The 17,100-nt window shown below is 53.5% G+C and overlaps 1 protein-coding gene across 1 annotated transcript in view; it reads left to right on the forward strand.

Moving 5' to 3' along the window:
* The window catches only part of TRMT44 (tRNA methyltransferase 44 homolog), a 28,061-nt gene that overhangs the window by 699 nt on the left and 10,262 nt on the right, over positions 1-17,100 (forward strand). The window contains exons 2-8 of the mRNA XM_055589224.1: positions 2,088-2,202; positions 4,777-4,996; positions 7,372-7,440; positions 8,525-8,632; positions 9,672-9,743; positions 14,010-14,116; positions 15,093-15,276. Coding sequence (XP_055445199.1) covers positions 2,088-2,202; positions 4,777-4,996; positions 7,372-7,440; positions 8,525-8,632; positions 9,672-9,743; positions 14,010-14,116; positions 15,093-15,276 — 875 coding nt within the window. The remainder of the gene's footprint in view (positions 1-2,087; positions 2,203-4,776; positions 4,997-7,371; positions 7,441-8,524; positions 8,633-9,671; positions 9,744-14,009; positions 14,117-15,092; positions 15,277-17,100) is intronic.

Raw genomic sequence — 17,100 nt, forward strand, 5'->3', positions numbered from 1 at the left:
CACAAGTTACGGTGGCAGGGATGGGTTTTAATTGGTGATAGGATGTCAGGCGGTGGAGTGGGAAATGGCAACCTCCTGTCCAGTCTCCTTGGCCTGGGAATCCCCGTGGACAGAGGAGTCTGGCGGGCTATACAGTCCATGGGGGGGTCTCAGAGAAGGCGCAGGCGTGTTAAGGCAGGGAGGAGAGTCCAGCGTGAACCTAACTCCACTCTGCTTAGTGCAAGAAGTGATGGGGCATTTTACAGGGAGAGTGAAAGAAGAGAATGGGGCAGTGTTGTGAGGGAGGTTAAACATTAACAAAAAGCAGGAAAGGTGGGGGATAGGTCATGCAGAGCCCATCGGGGGTTTGCTAACTGGTGCCTTCTGAAGTTAGGTCCTCCCCTCCCACAGAAGCCGGGGTCATAGCAACCCCATCTTCAGGTATGGGCTGGAACAGTCTGTTCTTCTGTCAGCCTTGAGTTTTCCCAAGTGGGCACTTCAGGGGGCCCAGAGTCACGCTCGGGGTGTGGCCTTGGGTTCTTGGAACAGTGACAGTGTTTGTTCTGGCCTTCATGGGCCATGGCTGAACCCTAGAGACAGAGGAGCAGGCCTAGAGTTTGGTCCAGGAGAGCATCTTTGGCAGGGGGTGTGGTTGGGTTAAAAAGCAGTCAGTAAGTGAAAAGGACTAAAGGCACCTAGTCTGCCTGTTTCCTCACGACGGCCTTGTTGTCCTTCAGTCACTAAGGCTTGTCCGACTCTTTGCCACCCCATGGACTGCGGCATGCCAGTCTCCTCTGACCTCCACCATCTCCCGGAGTTTGCTCAAATTCATGATGCCCTAGGGAGGCTGTAGATTGTTTATGGAGGGGGCATGTAGAAATGTGGATCCTTAACACAGAGGATGGGGTTGTTGACTGGAGTGTTGTCTGGAAGGCTTGGGGGAGAAGGTGAAGGAGGGCGGGACGATGAGCGGTCAGGAGGCCTCCAGTAGTGAAAGGGATGAGGAAAACGGCCTCCCTGCGTGCCAGAGCCAGCGGCCACGCCGGATCCTTCTCGGCCTTCGAGCCTCGGTGGCCTCTCCTGCTGCTGCATCTCCTCTGCCTCTAGCTGGACACACTTCTCAGCTTTCTGGCGCCTTCATGGCTAGACTGGCACCCCCCGCCCCCACACAATCCAGGGTACCCTCTTTCTCTCCAAAGGCCCGCACCGTAACCCTGGCACGTTGTAGGTCCCTTTTTGCTGTGTAACACTGTGTGGCCACAGGTTCTGGGTGTTAGGGTGTGGGCTGCCCTGGACGCGGCTCTGTCCAGAAGCCGTGATGCTGAGTCGCTGGTGGGCATACCTCTACCCCCGCCCCCCAGTACTGCTGGCCTCTTCCCAGGTGTCCCCTCATCCTGGAGACCCTCTCTAATCCTCATGGTCACACTTTGTTTAGGAGCCCTCGGCTTTCAGCACCGTTTACAGATCTGCTTTTGAACTGTGGTGTTGGAGAAGACTCTTGAGAGTCCCTTGGACTGCAAGGAGATCCAACCAGTCCATCCTAAAGGAAGTCAGTCCTGAATATTTATTGGAAGGACTGATGCTGAAGCTGAAACTCCAATACTTTGGCCACCTAATGCGAAGAGCTGACTCATTTGAAAAGACCCTGATGCTGGGAGAGATTGAAAGTGGGAGGAGAAGGGGATGACAGAGGATGAGATGGTTGGATGGCATCACCGACTCAATGAACATGAGTTTGAACAAGCTCCGGGAGTTGGTGATGAACAGGGAGGCCTGGTGTGCTACAGTCCATGGGGTCGCAAAGAGTCGGACCCGACTGACAGACTGAGCTGAATTCTCCCGGCCTGTGGGGATGAGCACATCCATGCTCACAAGGCCTTCAGACGTGGATGTCTGCATGCTCACGTGGGTCTCGGTGAAGAGCGGGGCAGGCTAGGCTTGGAGATACAGCCATGACCAGGATAGTCACTGTGGTCAGTCAAGTGGGGAAAAGCCCTGGGGGTTGAAGGCACAATGATGGGGGTGGATTCAGTGCTGTGCTTTTAAGACTTCCTGTGCCCCTGAACTAAGCAGTTTTAATTGATCATCCCTATCTTCTTTCTCCCCAGATGTCCTCAATGGAGCTGTAACTTTTTTACCTTTGGAAGAGGATGATGAAGGGAATTTAAAGGTTAACATGAGAAACGTGTATCAAATTCAGCTCAGTCATAGCGAAGGAGAATGGTAAGTACTGGATAACTGATTCCTCTTTCTCAATGATCTCTGGTTTCAAGCAGTGATTTCTTTGGGCAGCTGAAAGATTCTAGGTCCCCAAGGAGCTACAGGGACTCGCTCTCAGGCAGATTGGGTTTGTGGGCTCTGCTTTCTGGTCGATGTTTTACCCTGATACATCCTGGTGGTCCCAGCCTGGCTGGAGTCTTTGGCCCCTACTTTCCGGGTAGTCTTGATGCTTCACAGCACCTGGTTGTAGTGCCGAATTCAAATAAACACAATCCTTCTGTTATTTTGTTACGTCTCACACCTTGGTAACGGGGGTAGGCGGAAGCATCCTTTTGTGTTTCCTGCTGAGGCTCACGTGGTCTTAGACGTAGTGAGCATTCAGTGATGTTTTATTCTAAACGCAGCCGTTTAATCTGTTCCCTTAAATCCACATGGTGTTTGGCCCTGTCCAGAAAGTATGAAATTTGGTTTACTTCCACTTGGTACTTTTTAAATGGAAAAGTCAGAGGAGAGGGAGATCACGCGTTGCTCTTCTGCTCTTTTCCTGCCTGGAGATCTGCATGGGTCTCTTTTTCCCCGACAGCCCTTGGAGCGTGTCTGTTTAACCATGAGCTGTGCGCGTGGTTTCACGAAGAGCCCAGGGCACAGTGGGAGAGCTGGGGTTGGGAGTCTCATAGACGTGGGCCTTCCCAGCAGTGCGACCTTGGGAGTGTCGTGGCCGACCCCGATTCTTCTCACCTCTGAAACAGGTCTAATACTTTGTGAGCCCCTGGGGAGGGGGCTGGGCCGGGCTTCCCAGGGACCTGGTGGAGGTCAGACACTGGGTGGGATGCCCAGGTTCTGCCCCGGCAGGGAGCCTCCTGACAGGTATTAAATGTTCCCTGAGGGCCCCTTCCTCTCTGCTGGAGAGTGTGGGCAGACCCGCGGGGAGAGCCGTGTGTGCCCCTGGGGGTTGCCTGGAGGTGCTGATGCAGGCGCTGGGGGGTGAGCCCTGGAGCCCACTGTCCGCCGGCCCCGGTGGGGAAGCCCGGCCCGGGGCCTGGCTGGGCAGGTGCCCAGTGTGGCTGACGTGGTGAAATCCGGCCCCGTCCTCCACGAGCTCTGAGTGCTCGGCTGGCCACCCCACACCGTTACCGGCTGATGCTTCCCGTTGCTGCCCCGCTGGGCGCGGGTCACGGTGGGGCTGGATGTGTGCCCTTCTCAGTGGAGCATGGATGGACTTTTGGTGGCTGCCTTCGTGGGGCCGGCACTCCTGGTCAGTGCCTCGTTTCAGCAGGATTTGTGGTCTCCCCACCATGTGGTCGCACTGGGCCCCGGGGGTCAGCAAGGCCCAGAGACAGGTGGATGCGCTGAGGCCAGTGCTGCCAATCGCAGAGGTAGAGGAGTCCCCTCGTTGACCAGGGCAGGGCTGTGCCCATTGTACCAGCGTGGGCAGGGGATGACCCCGAGGCCTGAGCAGGTGACAGGTATTATGGGGGCCCCGGGGTCACATGGGAGAGAGCACGAGGCCCAGGAAGAGGAGGGAAAGGGCCCAAGTGAATCCAGAAGGATCGCTTCCGAAGGGCAGGGAAGAAGGGAGCAGCCAGGCCTGCTCCGCCCCTCCCCGCCCCTCTCCGCCTCTCTCCGCCCACCTGGTGACGCGTACCTGGTTGCGACTCTCAGTGGAGACTCGGCTCCTGGTTCTTACGAGAGTGAGCTGTGTCCTCTGACGTGCCTGGTGGCAAAAGCCTGACACGACAGATCACCAGACGGGCTGCATGACAGCGCAGCTCTCCCCAGCCGGGGACCCCTTGCCCGGCCTCCCCTCCCACAGGCCTACACTGTGCTCGCCCCACCCAGCTGCCTGTGCGTCTGCTCCTTCTTGGGGGCCCCCACTGAACACCACCTCCTTTACTGTAGCCCGAAAATCCTGACACTTCTCCCCTGCATGGTGCTGCCTGGATCACAGCCCCAGAGGATATGTTGTCCTGACCCGCGTCCTCGGGATCGAGCACGTGCCCTGGCCAGGTGCTGCTGGGGCCGGGTCACGCAGCGAGCTGGACAGAGCAGGCCGTAGCCGCCCTGCACGCTCCTGGTGGGGACGCACAGGGGTCAACATGCACTGGGAGCTCCAGCGACTGCCTGCATGTCCTCAGTTTGGTGACTGAGCATCGCCTTTCTGGCCAGGAAATACTTGGTGAACCAGATCTGTGTATCTGGGTTGCCCATGTGAAATGTATAAAACTTAGAAAAATTAAACCGCGGGCACGCGAGAATCTGGCTGGTTAGCATGTGAGTGGGATGTGAGAGGAGCCTTGTTGTTTAGCCCTCCTTCCAGCGGGCTTTGTTAAGATATGTAAATGCATGTTGAACAACATTTGCAAGAGAGGAGGAATTCTTTTTGCTTTTTAAATGTGTTTTTCTCTAGAGGATGAAAATTCTGTAGCTAGTTGGAGATTGTTTTGTGTTTTGGGTACAATATTTGGTAGTCATAGATAGCTACCTTAACTTCTGTCTTCTTTTGGTAAATAAATGTAGAGTTTAAAAACAAGACCTGAAACCAGCTCTGCTTATTCATATTTCTCTTATTTTTCAAAGGTTCATATCTGTTTTAATTTTCTGTCCAGAACGATGGCATTCAGATGGCACTGTGTATCCCAAACCCACCTGGCTTGGAGAAGAGTTGCTGGCCAGATTGGCCAGGTGGTGTGTGGAGAGCAGGCAGAGTGGGTTCAAAAGCACCCTGTCCCTCATCTCCATCATGAAGTACAGCACGGCTTACCAGGCGCTTAAAGAGAAGTACAAGGACATGGTCAAGGTGATTCTGGGGAAAGACGTCTGGGACCCCCCACCCCCATTTAAAAGAGGTGACGCACCAGACGACTGCAGCTAACGTCGCTTTTCCTGTGTGCCTTTCAATTTCATAGAGACACAGATATTAAGTCAAAATATACCCACCTGTGGCTCCCCGTTACAGCCTGTACTTTGACATACTAAACCATAAAAACATTGGCAATTATGTTATGGAAAAGAATTTTTTTTTTTGGCACGTTATTTTTTTTTTTTTTCAAGAGAACAAAAGGGAAGTCTTTTTAGTTAAAAATAATTGAATATTAAATTAATTACTAAATTGCCATAATTCTTGAGTATAAAGAAAAAGACATTTGGAGAAAATATGTGAAAAGTTAAAGTTCAAAAGCATATACTTCCAAAAAGGATATCAATTTTATAAAATGTTAAAACTTTATATCTAAAATGTGTGGGGGGGCAGATAACAATAAACCTCCGTGTATTCACACCCCGCTTCAGAAAGAGAGCACTGCGAGCGTGTCCCGGCGCACGCGCTGTGCAGGCCCTGTGCTTTTCGCAGACTGGAGCTCCGTGGCGGCTCTGTGTGCGGTCGGTCTGCAGGCACTGCTTTCCAGCTGCACTTGCTCAGTTTGTATGTCTGGGTCTGTTTTTGGTAATAATTTGTCCAATATTTCTAACTTGTTCACTATTAATATATCTATCATGATGACCTGTGATCATGGTGACCTTTGAAGTTAGTACTACAGCTCATTGAAGACTTAGATGAGGGTTGGCATTTTTTGGGAGTAAGATTTTTTTTTGGCTGCACCATGCCGCTTGGGGGGTCTTAGTTCCCTGACCAGGGATTGAACCTGTGCCCTCGGCAGTGAAAGCATGGAGTCCCAACCACTGGACTGCCAACAAGTCCCAACAGTAAAGTATTTTACTACTTTTTAAAAAAAAACCTACTTTTTTTTTTGCGTAATGATATTACATGCTTAATACACTACACTATAGTTTAAAGGTAACTTTCATATGCACTTGGAAACCAAAAAGTCTGTCTGGCTCACCTTACTTCCCCTGGAGTAGGAAATGGCACCCACTGCAGTCTTCTTGCCTGGAGAATCCCGTGGACAGAGGAGCCTGGCGGGCTGCAGTCCGTGGGGTCGCAGAGTTGGACATGACTGAGTGCACATGTGCAGAGCGCCTTGCTGCGGGACTCACTCTGCTGTGGGGTCTGGAACCGAGGCGCCTGTGCAGACAGTTGAACCTCCTTTGTCCTCTTCCTGGTGTGCCTCCCTCCCTTCTAGAAGTAATCACGATTTATCACTGCAGTGTTTTTTTTGTGTTTTTTTTTTAATATGCTGTTGCTGCTGCTGCTGCTGCTGCTGCTGCTAAGTCGATTCAGTCATGTCGGACTCTGTGTGACCCCATAGACAGCAGCCCATCAGGCTCCCCCGTCCCTGGGATTCTCCAGGCAAGAACACTGGAGTGGGTTGTCATTTCCTTCTCCAATGCATGAAACTGAAAATGAAAGTGTAGTTGCTCAGTGACTCTTTGCAACCCCATGGACTGCAGCCTACCAGGCTCCTCTGTCCATGGGATTTTCCAGGCAAGAGTACTGGAGTGGGGTGCCATCGCCTTATCCTTAATATGCTGTTGCTGCATAACAAAGCATCTCCAAGTCTCAGGCTTGAGCAGTACCCGCTCATTCCTGGGGGATCACGCACTGGTCCCAGGCTGGCTGACCTCACTGTGCCCCCCTCTTTCCTCCCAGATCCTGGCCTAGTAGTCCTTCATTATCCTGCTATTTAGAACCTTCACGGAGGCACTCCTTTCTTCTTCCAACTTTTTAAATTGTGCTTGGTGAGATGGAGTGTGTGAGCTGTCTAATCCTCTAGACTGGAAACAGAAATCTGAACTTTAACATTGGCCATTGGTTTTTTTCTCATCTGCACATTACTGGTATTACAGTGAGACCTCACACTTGCACAGCCAGTGTTTTCTAGGTTCAGGGAACCTGACGATCATCCTGCATGGTCGTTAGGTCGTAATCTTTATCCCTGCTTTACAAATAGGGAGATAGGGACAAAACAGCTGAGGGACACTCCTGGCGAATGACAGCAAGACACCAACAGACCACAGGATGGAGCTCTGACCCCTGTCCCCATGACCCCTGCTCCTTGGCTTCCTTGATACCCCCACCCCTCGATTCCTTGTTTATCAGACTCAGTCTTTGAGGGTGGGGGGTGCAGGTAACGTAGCTGAGCCTTTTCTTTTGATGTCCAGTGGCCTCATCTAAGTGTCTTTATTCTGAAATCTTGCTTTGGACTCCATTGCTCTCCATGTGTCCTGGTACACAGGTACGGTGAAAATTTACAGATGCTCTTGATAATTTTGTAGGTGTGGCCTGAAGTCACTGACCCTGAGAAGTTTGTATATGAAGATGTGGCTATTGCTGCCTACCTGCTGGTAAGACTGTATGTGACCTGAGTGGGTGAAGGGTGGAGGGTTGCCTGCGGCAGCTCAGGGTTTTTATAGTTCTGTTTGTCAAGGTTGGGCTTCCCTGATAGCTTGGTTGGTAAAGAATCTGCCTGCAATGCAGGAGACCCCTGGGTCAATCCCTGGGTTGGGAAGATTCCCTGGAGAAGAGAAAGGCCACCCACTCCAGTATTCTTGGGCTTCCCTTGTGGCTCAGCTGGTAAAAAATCCACTTGCAATGCGGGAGACCTGGGTTCGATCCCTGGGTTGGGAAGATTCCTCTGGAGAAGGGAAAGGCTACCCACTCCAGTATTCATGGAGAATTCCATGGACTGTATAGTCCGTGGGGTCATAAAGAGTTGGACACGACTGAGTGATTTTCACTTGTCAAGGTTGGATACACGTGTAATTTTTTTTTAAGTTTTACATGGTGCTTTTGTGTGAATGTAGAACAAGTTTGGATTGTGAACCAACAGGAATTCGATTTTTTCCAAATTACTAGTCAACACGGAGGCGCCAGCTGGTGTTGGGGAGCCCTTGGGGGCCCATCTGACGAGCTCCTGCCTCCACCCTCACATCAGGTGACTCAGGCTCATGGCCTTCCTGGCCAGCTTGCTGACCACCTGGACGTGGGCACAGCCTTTAGCTTGATAGTCTGGGATTCCTTATCTATGAAATGTCTAGAAATGTCTAGACTATCTCTGGATTCCTTTCAACTGTAATTCTCTCAGTCTTGGAAGTAATAAGGCCTCTCAAAGTATACAAAACCGGAAGAACTTAAAGAAGTCCGGAAGGAACTAACAGTGATCTGTAAAACTCCCACCCAGAGCTGACTGCGCGCGCGCGTGGGCTTGGGGTGGGAGACGAGGAGGTTCGGTGCGCGCGCCACCTCGGGTGAGCGGGGGGCCATCCCCACCTCCCTCTGCTCACCTGGGCAACGCCTGTGTGGGGCCCCAGCCCCGGAGGCCTCTCCGCCTCTCCTGGGAGGGCACTGCAGTCCCACATGGCCTTGTGTGTGAATTACTCCGGGGCAGAGCGCACCACAGACTGACCTTGTTTTTCCTGTTGACTTTAGATCCTCTGGGAGGAAGAGAGAGCCGAACGGGGAGAGACCGCCCGGCAGTCCTTCGTGGACCTCGGCTGCGGGAACGGCCTCCTGGTCCACATCTTGAGCAGCGAGGGGGTAAAGCACGCTGGGGGCCGTCTCTAGACCTTTCTAGGGCGTCTTCACATCCAGCACGAGGCCTTTCTCTGCCGGCGCAACCTGGGTTCGGAGGCGGCTGGGCTGTCAGAGGTGCAGTGGCTGTTGGTGACGCTGTCGAGGAGGTAGCCTGTCCACGGGAGGGTGAGGCAGCCGCCTCGTTGGACGAGAAGAGGGTCCTCGGGGACAGGCGGCCTGTGAATGACACCCTTTCAGCAGCAGGGGTGTTCTTTTTGGTGCTTTCTTTGTAAAACCCAGCATTTCAAGGTGCGGGGAGGGGAAGGGGCGAGGGCAGCTCTGCTTGGGGTCTAGCTCAGGGGACGGGCCAGCGCCCGTGAACTGAACACATGTGTGAAGCTGTGATGCTCAGTTCTGCAGCCATTTTCTTGGTTGTGAAGCAGAGGCTGTGAGAACCGGGAGCTGCCCTGGCCCCAGGAGAGGTTCCGGGCACACAGGTGGCAGTGCCCACTGCCCCCTGCCCCCAGGGCCGTACCGTCCTGCCTTGTGGACGAACACACGTGTCCTCGCCTGCGGGACTTTGGGGTGAGGTTGTTAGGGCCGCCTTCTGAGGTGCTTGATAGAAAGAGTCTGGGGGTCCTGGAACAGCCTGTCTGTGGTGTTAGCACGTCGCATGGTGACTGGGAGCCGGGGGTGGGGCCCGGGGAGAGCTGCGGGTGGTCGGGGTGCATTGGGTGCTCGGGACCCCGGAGCAGGGCTTGTCTGGGCTGGACGAGCAGGCGGGCCCGGAGCTGAGGTTGGCTGAGCGCAGAGGTGGCAGCTCCCTTTAAGGGAGGCGTGTCGCCCGGGGCTGCGAGTGAGCCTGGCGGTGTCTCCAGGCCTCACCTCGTGAAGGCGCCGTAGCCAGGGTTGTGTCTGGGCCCCGGGCCGAAAGCATCTGTTTCTCAGCAGCTCGGGGCCATGCACCTCTCAGGGAGCCGTCCCCGTGGCATTTGGTTTGTTCTCGCTCATTCCTGACGACGTTCCCACCTTAACCTTTGGTTCTTGAAATTCATCATTTCAGCATCCAGGCCGAGGGATAGACGTCCGAAGAAGAAAAATCTGGGACATGTACGGACCCCAGACCCGCCTGGAGGTACTGGCTCAGCAGGTGGTCCCCGGTGTGGTTGTTTCCAGGAGAGAGTCTGTGTGGGGGGCCAGTCAGAGGTGCCGGTAACGCAGCAGTCCACACTCGGCTCGCTGCTCGGAGGCTTGAATGGAGGATGCCCCCTGAGACTTCCCTGCCTCCGGTTATATTGAAAGAGGGACACTGACTTTAGACCTTCCCTGCCTCCGATTATATTGAAGGAAGGATGCCCCCTTAGACTCCCCTGCCTCCGATTATACTGAAGGGAGGACACCCCCTTAGATTTCCCTGCCTTCAATTATACTAAAGGGAGGACGCCCCCTTAGACTTCCCTGCCTCCGATTATACTGAAGGGAGGACGCCCCCTTAGACTCCCCTGCCTCCGGTTATATTGAAAGAGGGACACTGACTTTAGACCTTCCCTGCCTCCGATTATACTGAAGAGAGGATGTCCCCTTAGACTCCCCTGCCTCCGGTTATACTGAAGGGAGGGTGCTGGCCTCCGGAGTGAAGGTGCTGTCTTGGCCCCAGGTCTTCTGCAGCTGCTTTGGGGGCATCCATTCTGGAGCCTGCCGCAGGCTGCAGCTGAAACATTCCTTTGGCAGTGGGTGCCCTCCCTGCAGGGACTGGGTCAGGGCTGGGGGCAGCATGGGTAGTCCTGCTCTGAGCAGGGTGGCCAGGAGAGGCCTCTAGGTAGGGACAAGTTGTCAGGGAGTCAGAGGAAGGGAGCACAGAGGTGCGGGCAGGGCTGGCCTGCGGATGTGCGGATGTCTCGTGGAGGCAGCATGATGGCTTCCAGCTGTCTGGCGGCCAGGTCTCAGCTGTGGCCGCAGGGCTGCAGTCAGCCCCACCGAGGTCCAGAGCAGGTCCAAGCTGTCAGACAGGGAGGTCTCTTGGGGGCAGGCAGGTGGGAATCTCCCCCATGGCACCCACCTGGCAGGTCTGGGCTCCAGCGTTTCCCAGCCTTGGCTTCTCATCCAGACCTCCAGGTCAGCAGGGGAGCGCCTGGCCTTGGGGCTCCGTCCTTGGCTCTGGAGTGCCGTGGGGGCTTCTGCTGCCAGACACCCACATCGCCTCCAGACCCTCGTCCCCGAGCTGATAAGGTGCGTGGCTGTGGCGAGGACACCACCTCTCTTCTGCATGAGGACAGGACGCTGACTGACAAGTGGGAGAAGCATTTACTTTTCAGTGTGGAGGACGTCAGGAACCTGTAGAAGTGGAGAGAAGCTTGTAGTAAATCCCAGAAACTCAGGGGCCAGCTCAGCAGTGGTTCTTCTGTCTCATCTCCCCTCCCCCATAGCCCCAGCATTAGCCTCACTGTGTTTGAAACAAATCTCCAATATATTATTTCACCTGTGAATAGAAAACAAAGTTCTCAAGGCTGTATTTTCTCTTCGCCTTTCTTGTAAAGGTGAGAGTACTGTTGCCAAAAATTAAAAAGGTTGGAGGAAGTGCCATTTATTGCAGCTGCTCGACACCTCTTTACTTGCTCAGGTTTTCATTATATATTTACACTCTGCTTTATGATACGAGGGTTTGCACTTGCTCATATAGTCAAACAGGGTTTCCCTGATGGCTCAGTGGGTAAAGAATCTCCCTGCTCTGCAAGAGACAAAGGTTCGACCCCAAGGTCAAGAAGATCCCCTGGAGGAGGGCATGGCAACCCACTCCAGGATTCTTGCCTGAAGAATCCCATGGACGGAGGAGCCTGGCAGGCTACAGTCCATGGGGTCGCAAAGAATCAGACATGACTTAGCAACAGGGATATGTTCATACATTACAACACATGAGAACATCTAAAAAGCCTCAGGTTTGAAGAACTCCGGTAAAGCAGGGAACGGACTCCTGCTAGGGGGGCTCTGCAGATGCATACACGGACCATATATTCTTACACAGGTAATGAAGTTGGGCTCTGAACTGCAATACGAGGCTGATGATCAAAGCTAAGGGAGTAACATGGTTGATTTCACAATCCCATGTGTCCCAGGTGAGGAAGCAGGATAACTTCTTCATGTGGAAAGTTCAGATAGCAGTTGAGTAGGCTGTCTGTTCAAGTCCTGTCTCTATGGGAGCTGGCCGGCATGCTGTGCCCCTTGCAGGACAGGTAGAGGATTCTACTTTTTTGACTTTGGGGGCCTTTTTTTTTTCAAGTTTAAGTATGAAAGTGTTAGTTGCTCAGTCATGTCCAACTCTTTGCAACCCGTGGGCTGTAGCCCACCAGGCTCCTCTGTCCATGGGATTCTCCAGGCAAGAATACTGGAGTGGGTAGCTACTCCCTTCTCCAGGGGATCTTCCCAAGCCAGGGATTGAACCCGGGTCTCCTGCATTGCAGGCAGATTCTTTACTGTCTTGAGTGTCCAGGGAACGGTAATGTTGGGTTAGTTTCTTTTGTACAGTCCAGGGATTCGGTCATTGCTGTGTATATTTCCACGCCCTGTCCCGTTACGGCTTGCTGCGGGGTGTGGAGTGTGGGTGCAGCGGGCGTGTTGCTTATCTGCTGTGTGCGCAGTGGGCTGTACACGCTAATCCCAAACCCATCACTTACCGCTCCCCGCCCCGTTCCCCTTTGGTGACCATACGTTCGTTTGCTGTGTCCGTGAGTCTCTGTCCGTTCTGGAAATAAGTTCATTTATGTTGTATTTTAGATACTACATGTAAGTGATCCCACCTGATGTTTGTTTTTATCTGACTTGCTGCACTGACTATGATAATTTCTAGTTCCATTCATGTTGCTGTAAATGGCGTTATTTCAGTCTTTTTATTATTATTAGCTATTAGCTAATGCCCCATTTGTGTGTGTGTGTGTCCATACACAAGTGCTCAATGCTTGTCTGTTTCCTAGTAAACAAGTGATCTCCATGAACAGGTGCAGTCTGGACACTCAGAGGCCAAGTCTGTGATACAGCTTTTTTTTTTCTGATGCCTCATTTGATTGTAAGCTAGAGATGGTTAAGGAAAAAACATGTGCTTTTGATAACAGCAGTGTGATGATCACAAAATGTCTTAATTTTGTTTGTAAAACTCTGTTTCAAAAGAATTATTGCAGTTTTCTATATTCAAATTTTCAATTAAAGCTTTTTTCTGAAACAGGTGGGGCTTTGCTTGCTTGCCTTGGGGGCTGTGTTCTTCAGTTTTAAAATTAGGATTTTGAGTGGCTGTATAGACTCTTTTGTCTCTCCAGTTCTTACTGACAGATTAACTATTGAGACTGTTGACTTTAGTAATTAATGAAGTAATTAATGAAGGCCTGCTAATTAACTAGCAGAAGGGATAGGTGTTCACTGAAAGTTCTTCAATCATAAAAACAAGCTGTTCCCAGCTTAACCACAGAAATCGTCCCAGTGGTGACCATGCTTGTTCCATGGGTAAAAGCTTGCTGCCCGAGTGTTCACACAAGATCGTATTTTAGTAGCAAAGGCTGCTGTACACTGGGTCTATAAATTCTTCCTGTGCTTTCTCTTTTCATTGATGCGCTTCAGACTGTGGGTTGATGGACTGTCGAGGTTGTGTAAATGCATCAGGCTACGCATCAGGTCAGCCTCAGACCTCCCTGCTTTCTGCTCGCTCTGCAGGCCATTTCTTGCTCCCGTGTGCGCACTCCTAAGTCGCTTCAGTCGTGTCCGACTCTTGCAACCCTGTGGACTGCAGCCCTCCAGACTGCTCTGTCCTGGGGATCGTCCAAGCAAGAATGCTGCAGCGGGGTCGCGTTTCCTCCTCCAGGGCTCTCCCTGACCGGGGGTCAGGCCCGCGTGTTGTCCGTCTCTTGGTTGGCGTCCATCTCTTGGTCGGCGTCCGTCTCTTGGTCGGCGTCCGTCTCTTGGTCGGCGCCCGTCTCTTGGTCGGCGCCCGTCTCTTGGTTGGCATCCATCTCTTGGTTGGCAGGCAGCTTCTTTACAGTTAGTGCCGCCTGGGAAGCCTTCCCTGCCCCCATCCTCTGCCAAAAGTAAGGCAGTTCACGTGTCCCCCATCTCCTTCATGTAAAAGGGTGTTTTTAATTATGAGCAGCTCATGCGCATTCAGAAGGGTGGTGGTCGCTCCTCGGGTAATGATGCTCGAAGTTGCCATTTCCTATACCCTCAGGCGAGCCTGGGCTGGGCACATGCCTTCCTCACTCCTGGCCCAGCTTTTTACCTTCGCAGGTGAAGACCCACAGCCCCGAGGGGCTGAGACCTGCTCCGGGCAGCTGCGGTTCTGCAGGGGCTGCGGCCTTTGTCTTCTCCCGTGCTCTGCTTTCATGGACTAGACGTTCAGTCTTGTTCTGTGTCTTTCTTTTAGGAAAGTGCAATCACACCAAATGATAAGACCCTTTTCCCTGATGTCGACTGGCTCATCGGTAACCATTCTGATGAGCTGACGCCATGGATTCCAGTCATCGCGGCCAGGTGAGCTGGTGGGCCTCTTGGCACCGTGGTGGCTGGGGATGTCCCGTTGCCTCAGTCTCGCTGTCCAGACCCATAGCTTCTGGCTGCTCGTGGCTGTTGAGCACTTAAACGTGGCTAGTTCACCTTGTCGAGATGATGGTGTATTGCTGCTACTGCTAAGTCGCTTCAGTCATGTCCGACTCTGTGCAACCCCATAGGCGGCAGCCCACCAGGCTCCTCCGTCCCTGGGATTCTCCAGGCAAAAACACTGGAGTGGGTTGCCATTTCCTTCTCCATAAATATAGAATATTTTATATCATAAACTATCATGAAATGCTGTGCTGCACAGCATATCCTGTGTCTCGTTTAGCTTACAGAGTCGTCTGGATCTCTTTTCTCCCCCACCCCTGCCTTGCTCCCCCGCCAACCCCGCTGTCCCCATGGTGACCACCGCTTCATTCTGTACATCTGTCAGTCTGCCCCTTTGTTATTTTCTGCTGCTTTGTTATCGGTTTGTTTTTGATTCGGCATACAAGTGATAGTACACAGTATTTGTCTTTCTCTGTCCGACTTTATTTCACGAAGCGTAATGTGGACTTTTTAAGAGCAGCATAGGCCAAGCAGCAGGCCGTAACCTTGTGGTGCCTGCCTCTGAGATTCCGTGTCCACAGCCGCAGTCTCCAAGTGCATCAGCAAGTGTTAGGTTCCAGCTGATGATCACATTTTTTATAAAAGTAATTACACTCATATTCTATTGAAAAGGTCCTGTGCACGTTGTTTGTAGAATCTGACCTGAGGAAAGCTGGGATTCCTTTTTTTATATGAAAAGCACCGCTAGCCAGTAGCGCACCATTTGCATTTTGCCGCACACACCACCGCAGCCATGTGGCTCTCCGCGGCATTTGCCGCACACACCACCGCCGTGCGGCTCCGCGGCATTTTCCTCACCGAGCCTGTTCGGGACTTTGAGCATCCGTGTCGCCGGTTGTCTCTGAAGGTCTTCCTACGACTGCCGCTTCTTCGTCCTGCCCTGCTGCTTCTTTGACTTCGTCGGGAAGTTCCAGCGGACGCAGAGCAGCAAGACGCAGTACCGAGGGTACCTGGACTTCATCACCGAGGTGGGCTCGGCCTGCGGCTTCCACGTGGAGGAGGACTGTCTTCGGATCCCTTCCACCAAGCGGGTGTGTGCCGGCCACCGGGGCTGTCCTCTGCGGGCACGTGTGGCGTTTAGATGGAAAGCGTGAGGCCGTCCTTGTCACAGACCCGTAGACGAGTCGGTGATGCCCAGAGGTGTGGGTTCTGACCGGCGGCCCCCAGCATGGCGCCAGTGGCTTCCGGGGCTCGCTGCGTCTGCGGTCCCTCCCGCACAGGCATTCTGGACCCCCGTCTCCAGGCCAGTGGCCCCTGCAGGAGCCCTCGCCTGGTCCCCATCTCCTCCCCAAAGGCGGCGAGTGGCCCTCGGGCACCTCCCAGAGTCAGGTCAGCTTGGCTTTGGTTTGTGGGCTCAGTGGTGCCGGAGGCTGAATGCTTTAAGTTTGGACTTCAGTTCAGTCACTCAGTCGTGTCTGACTCTTTGCAACACCATGGACTTAGACTCCCAAATAATGGGCTCAAATTACTTCCAAACTTAAGAATAATTTCAAATTTTCCTCTTTAAAAGCCTCATTAATTCAGATTTACTTGAAATGAATTTGTCCAGGGAGATATTGACCCTTGCACTGCCTGTCATCCTGCCAGACGGTCGGGGCCGACCTGCTCACCACTCAGGGGGCTTGAACCTCTGGGAGTCAGGGCAAGTGTTGACATCGGATTTATGTTAACCTCTGATCACTTTCTTCCGTGAGACTCTAGATTGTCAGTGCTTTTAAAAAAATACGCACACACAAAAGCCCATCATCCAGATCTCAGCTTCACGGCCTGACAGCGGTGAGAGGTGGAGATGGAGCTTAACTCTGGGCCCCACCACTTGCTGTAAGCGCACTCAGGGCGGCACAGGCGCTGCCAGGCCGGGAGGAGCGGCAGCCCCAGGCGGCGCTGCCAGGCCGGGAGGAGCGGCAGCCCCAGGCGGCGCTGCCAGGCCGGGAGGAGCGGCAGCCCCAGGCGGCGCTGGCCCCTCAGTCGGCTTCAGGCACACCATCGCTATCGCTGCTCAGAATCGTTTTGGAAACGTCCTTTAGCACTCACCTTAGAGCCTTCGTGTCATCCTGTCAAATGCCCTCTATCTTGGCAAGTCACAGCCTTCTGAGGTTAGAATTGAATTTGGCTAGCGTTCGGGCTTCCCAGTTGGCGCCAGAGGTAAAAGAACCCTCCTGGCAATGCAGGAGACATGAGAGACCCAGGTTCGATCCCTGGGTCGGAAAGATCCCCTGGAGAAGGAAATGGCCACCCACTGCAGTGTTCTTGCTTGGAGAATTCCATGGATAGAACCTGGTGGGCTACAGTCCGGGGGGTTGCAAAAGAGTCGTACACAAGTGAAGCGACTTAGCACGCAACGCACACGGAGCTTGGGTTGTGTATGTGCAGGGATCCTACAGTTCCAGTGTTTGCATTTGCCGTTACTGGGAGCTGGAGACCGCAGGCCCTTGCTCAACCTCTCGGAGCCTCAGTTTTCATATAGATTGCTGGTTCGGGGGTTGGATGCAAGCCTCGGTGTCCACACGCAGCAGCCGTTAATCAAGGACTGAACACAGGTCCAGCGCTCTCCCTCCACGTGCACGGAGCTCGTCACCTGCCCGGGGCGGCACAGTTGGCGGGTGGCGCGGCTGCAGAGCAGTGAGGGCTCCGATGTGACCGGAGGCACTTCCATCAGGTTCAGGCCCGCGGAGGACGTCCAGAGACACCGTCCCCGTGGCGGCATCTGCAGACCGGTCCTCTTGCTCCAGGGCAGCCTGCGTCTGGCCGCATGGGGGGGACGTGCAGTGTGAACAGGGCATCCACGCAGTGCCCGGCGCTCTGCTGGGGGCACACATGCACCCCCCCCACCAGCGGGGCTGCCCCTCGAGGCT

This window comes from Bubalus kerabau, chromosome 7 (genome assembly GCF_029407905.1).
Source record: "Bubalus kerabau isolate K-KA32 ecotype Philippines breed swamp buffalo chromosome 7, PCC_UOA_SB_1v2, whole genome shotgun sequence".
In the NCBI taxonomy this organism is placed as follows: Eukaryota; Metazoa; Chordata; class Mammalia; order Artiodactyla; family Bovidae; genus Bubalus; species Bubalus kerabau.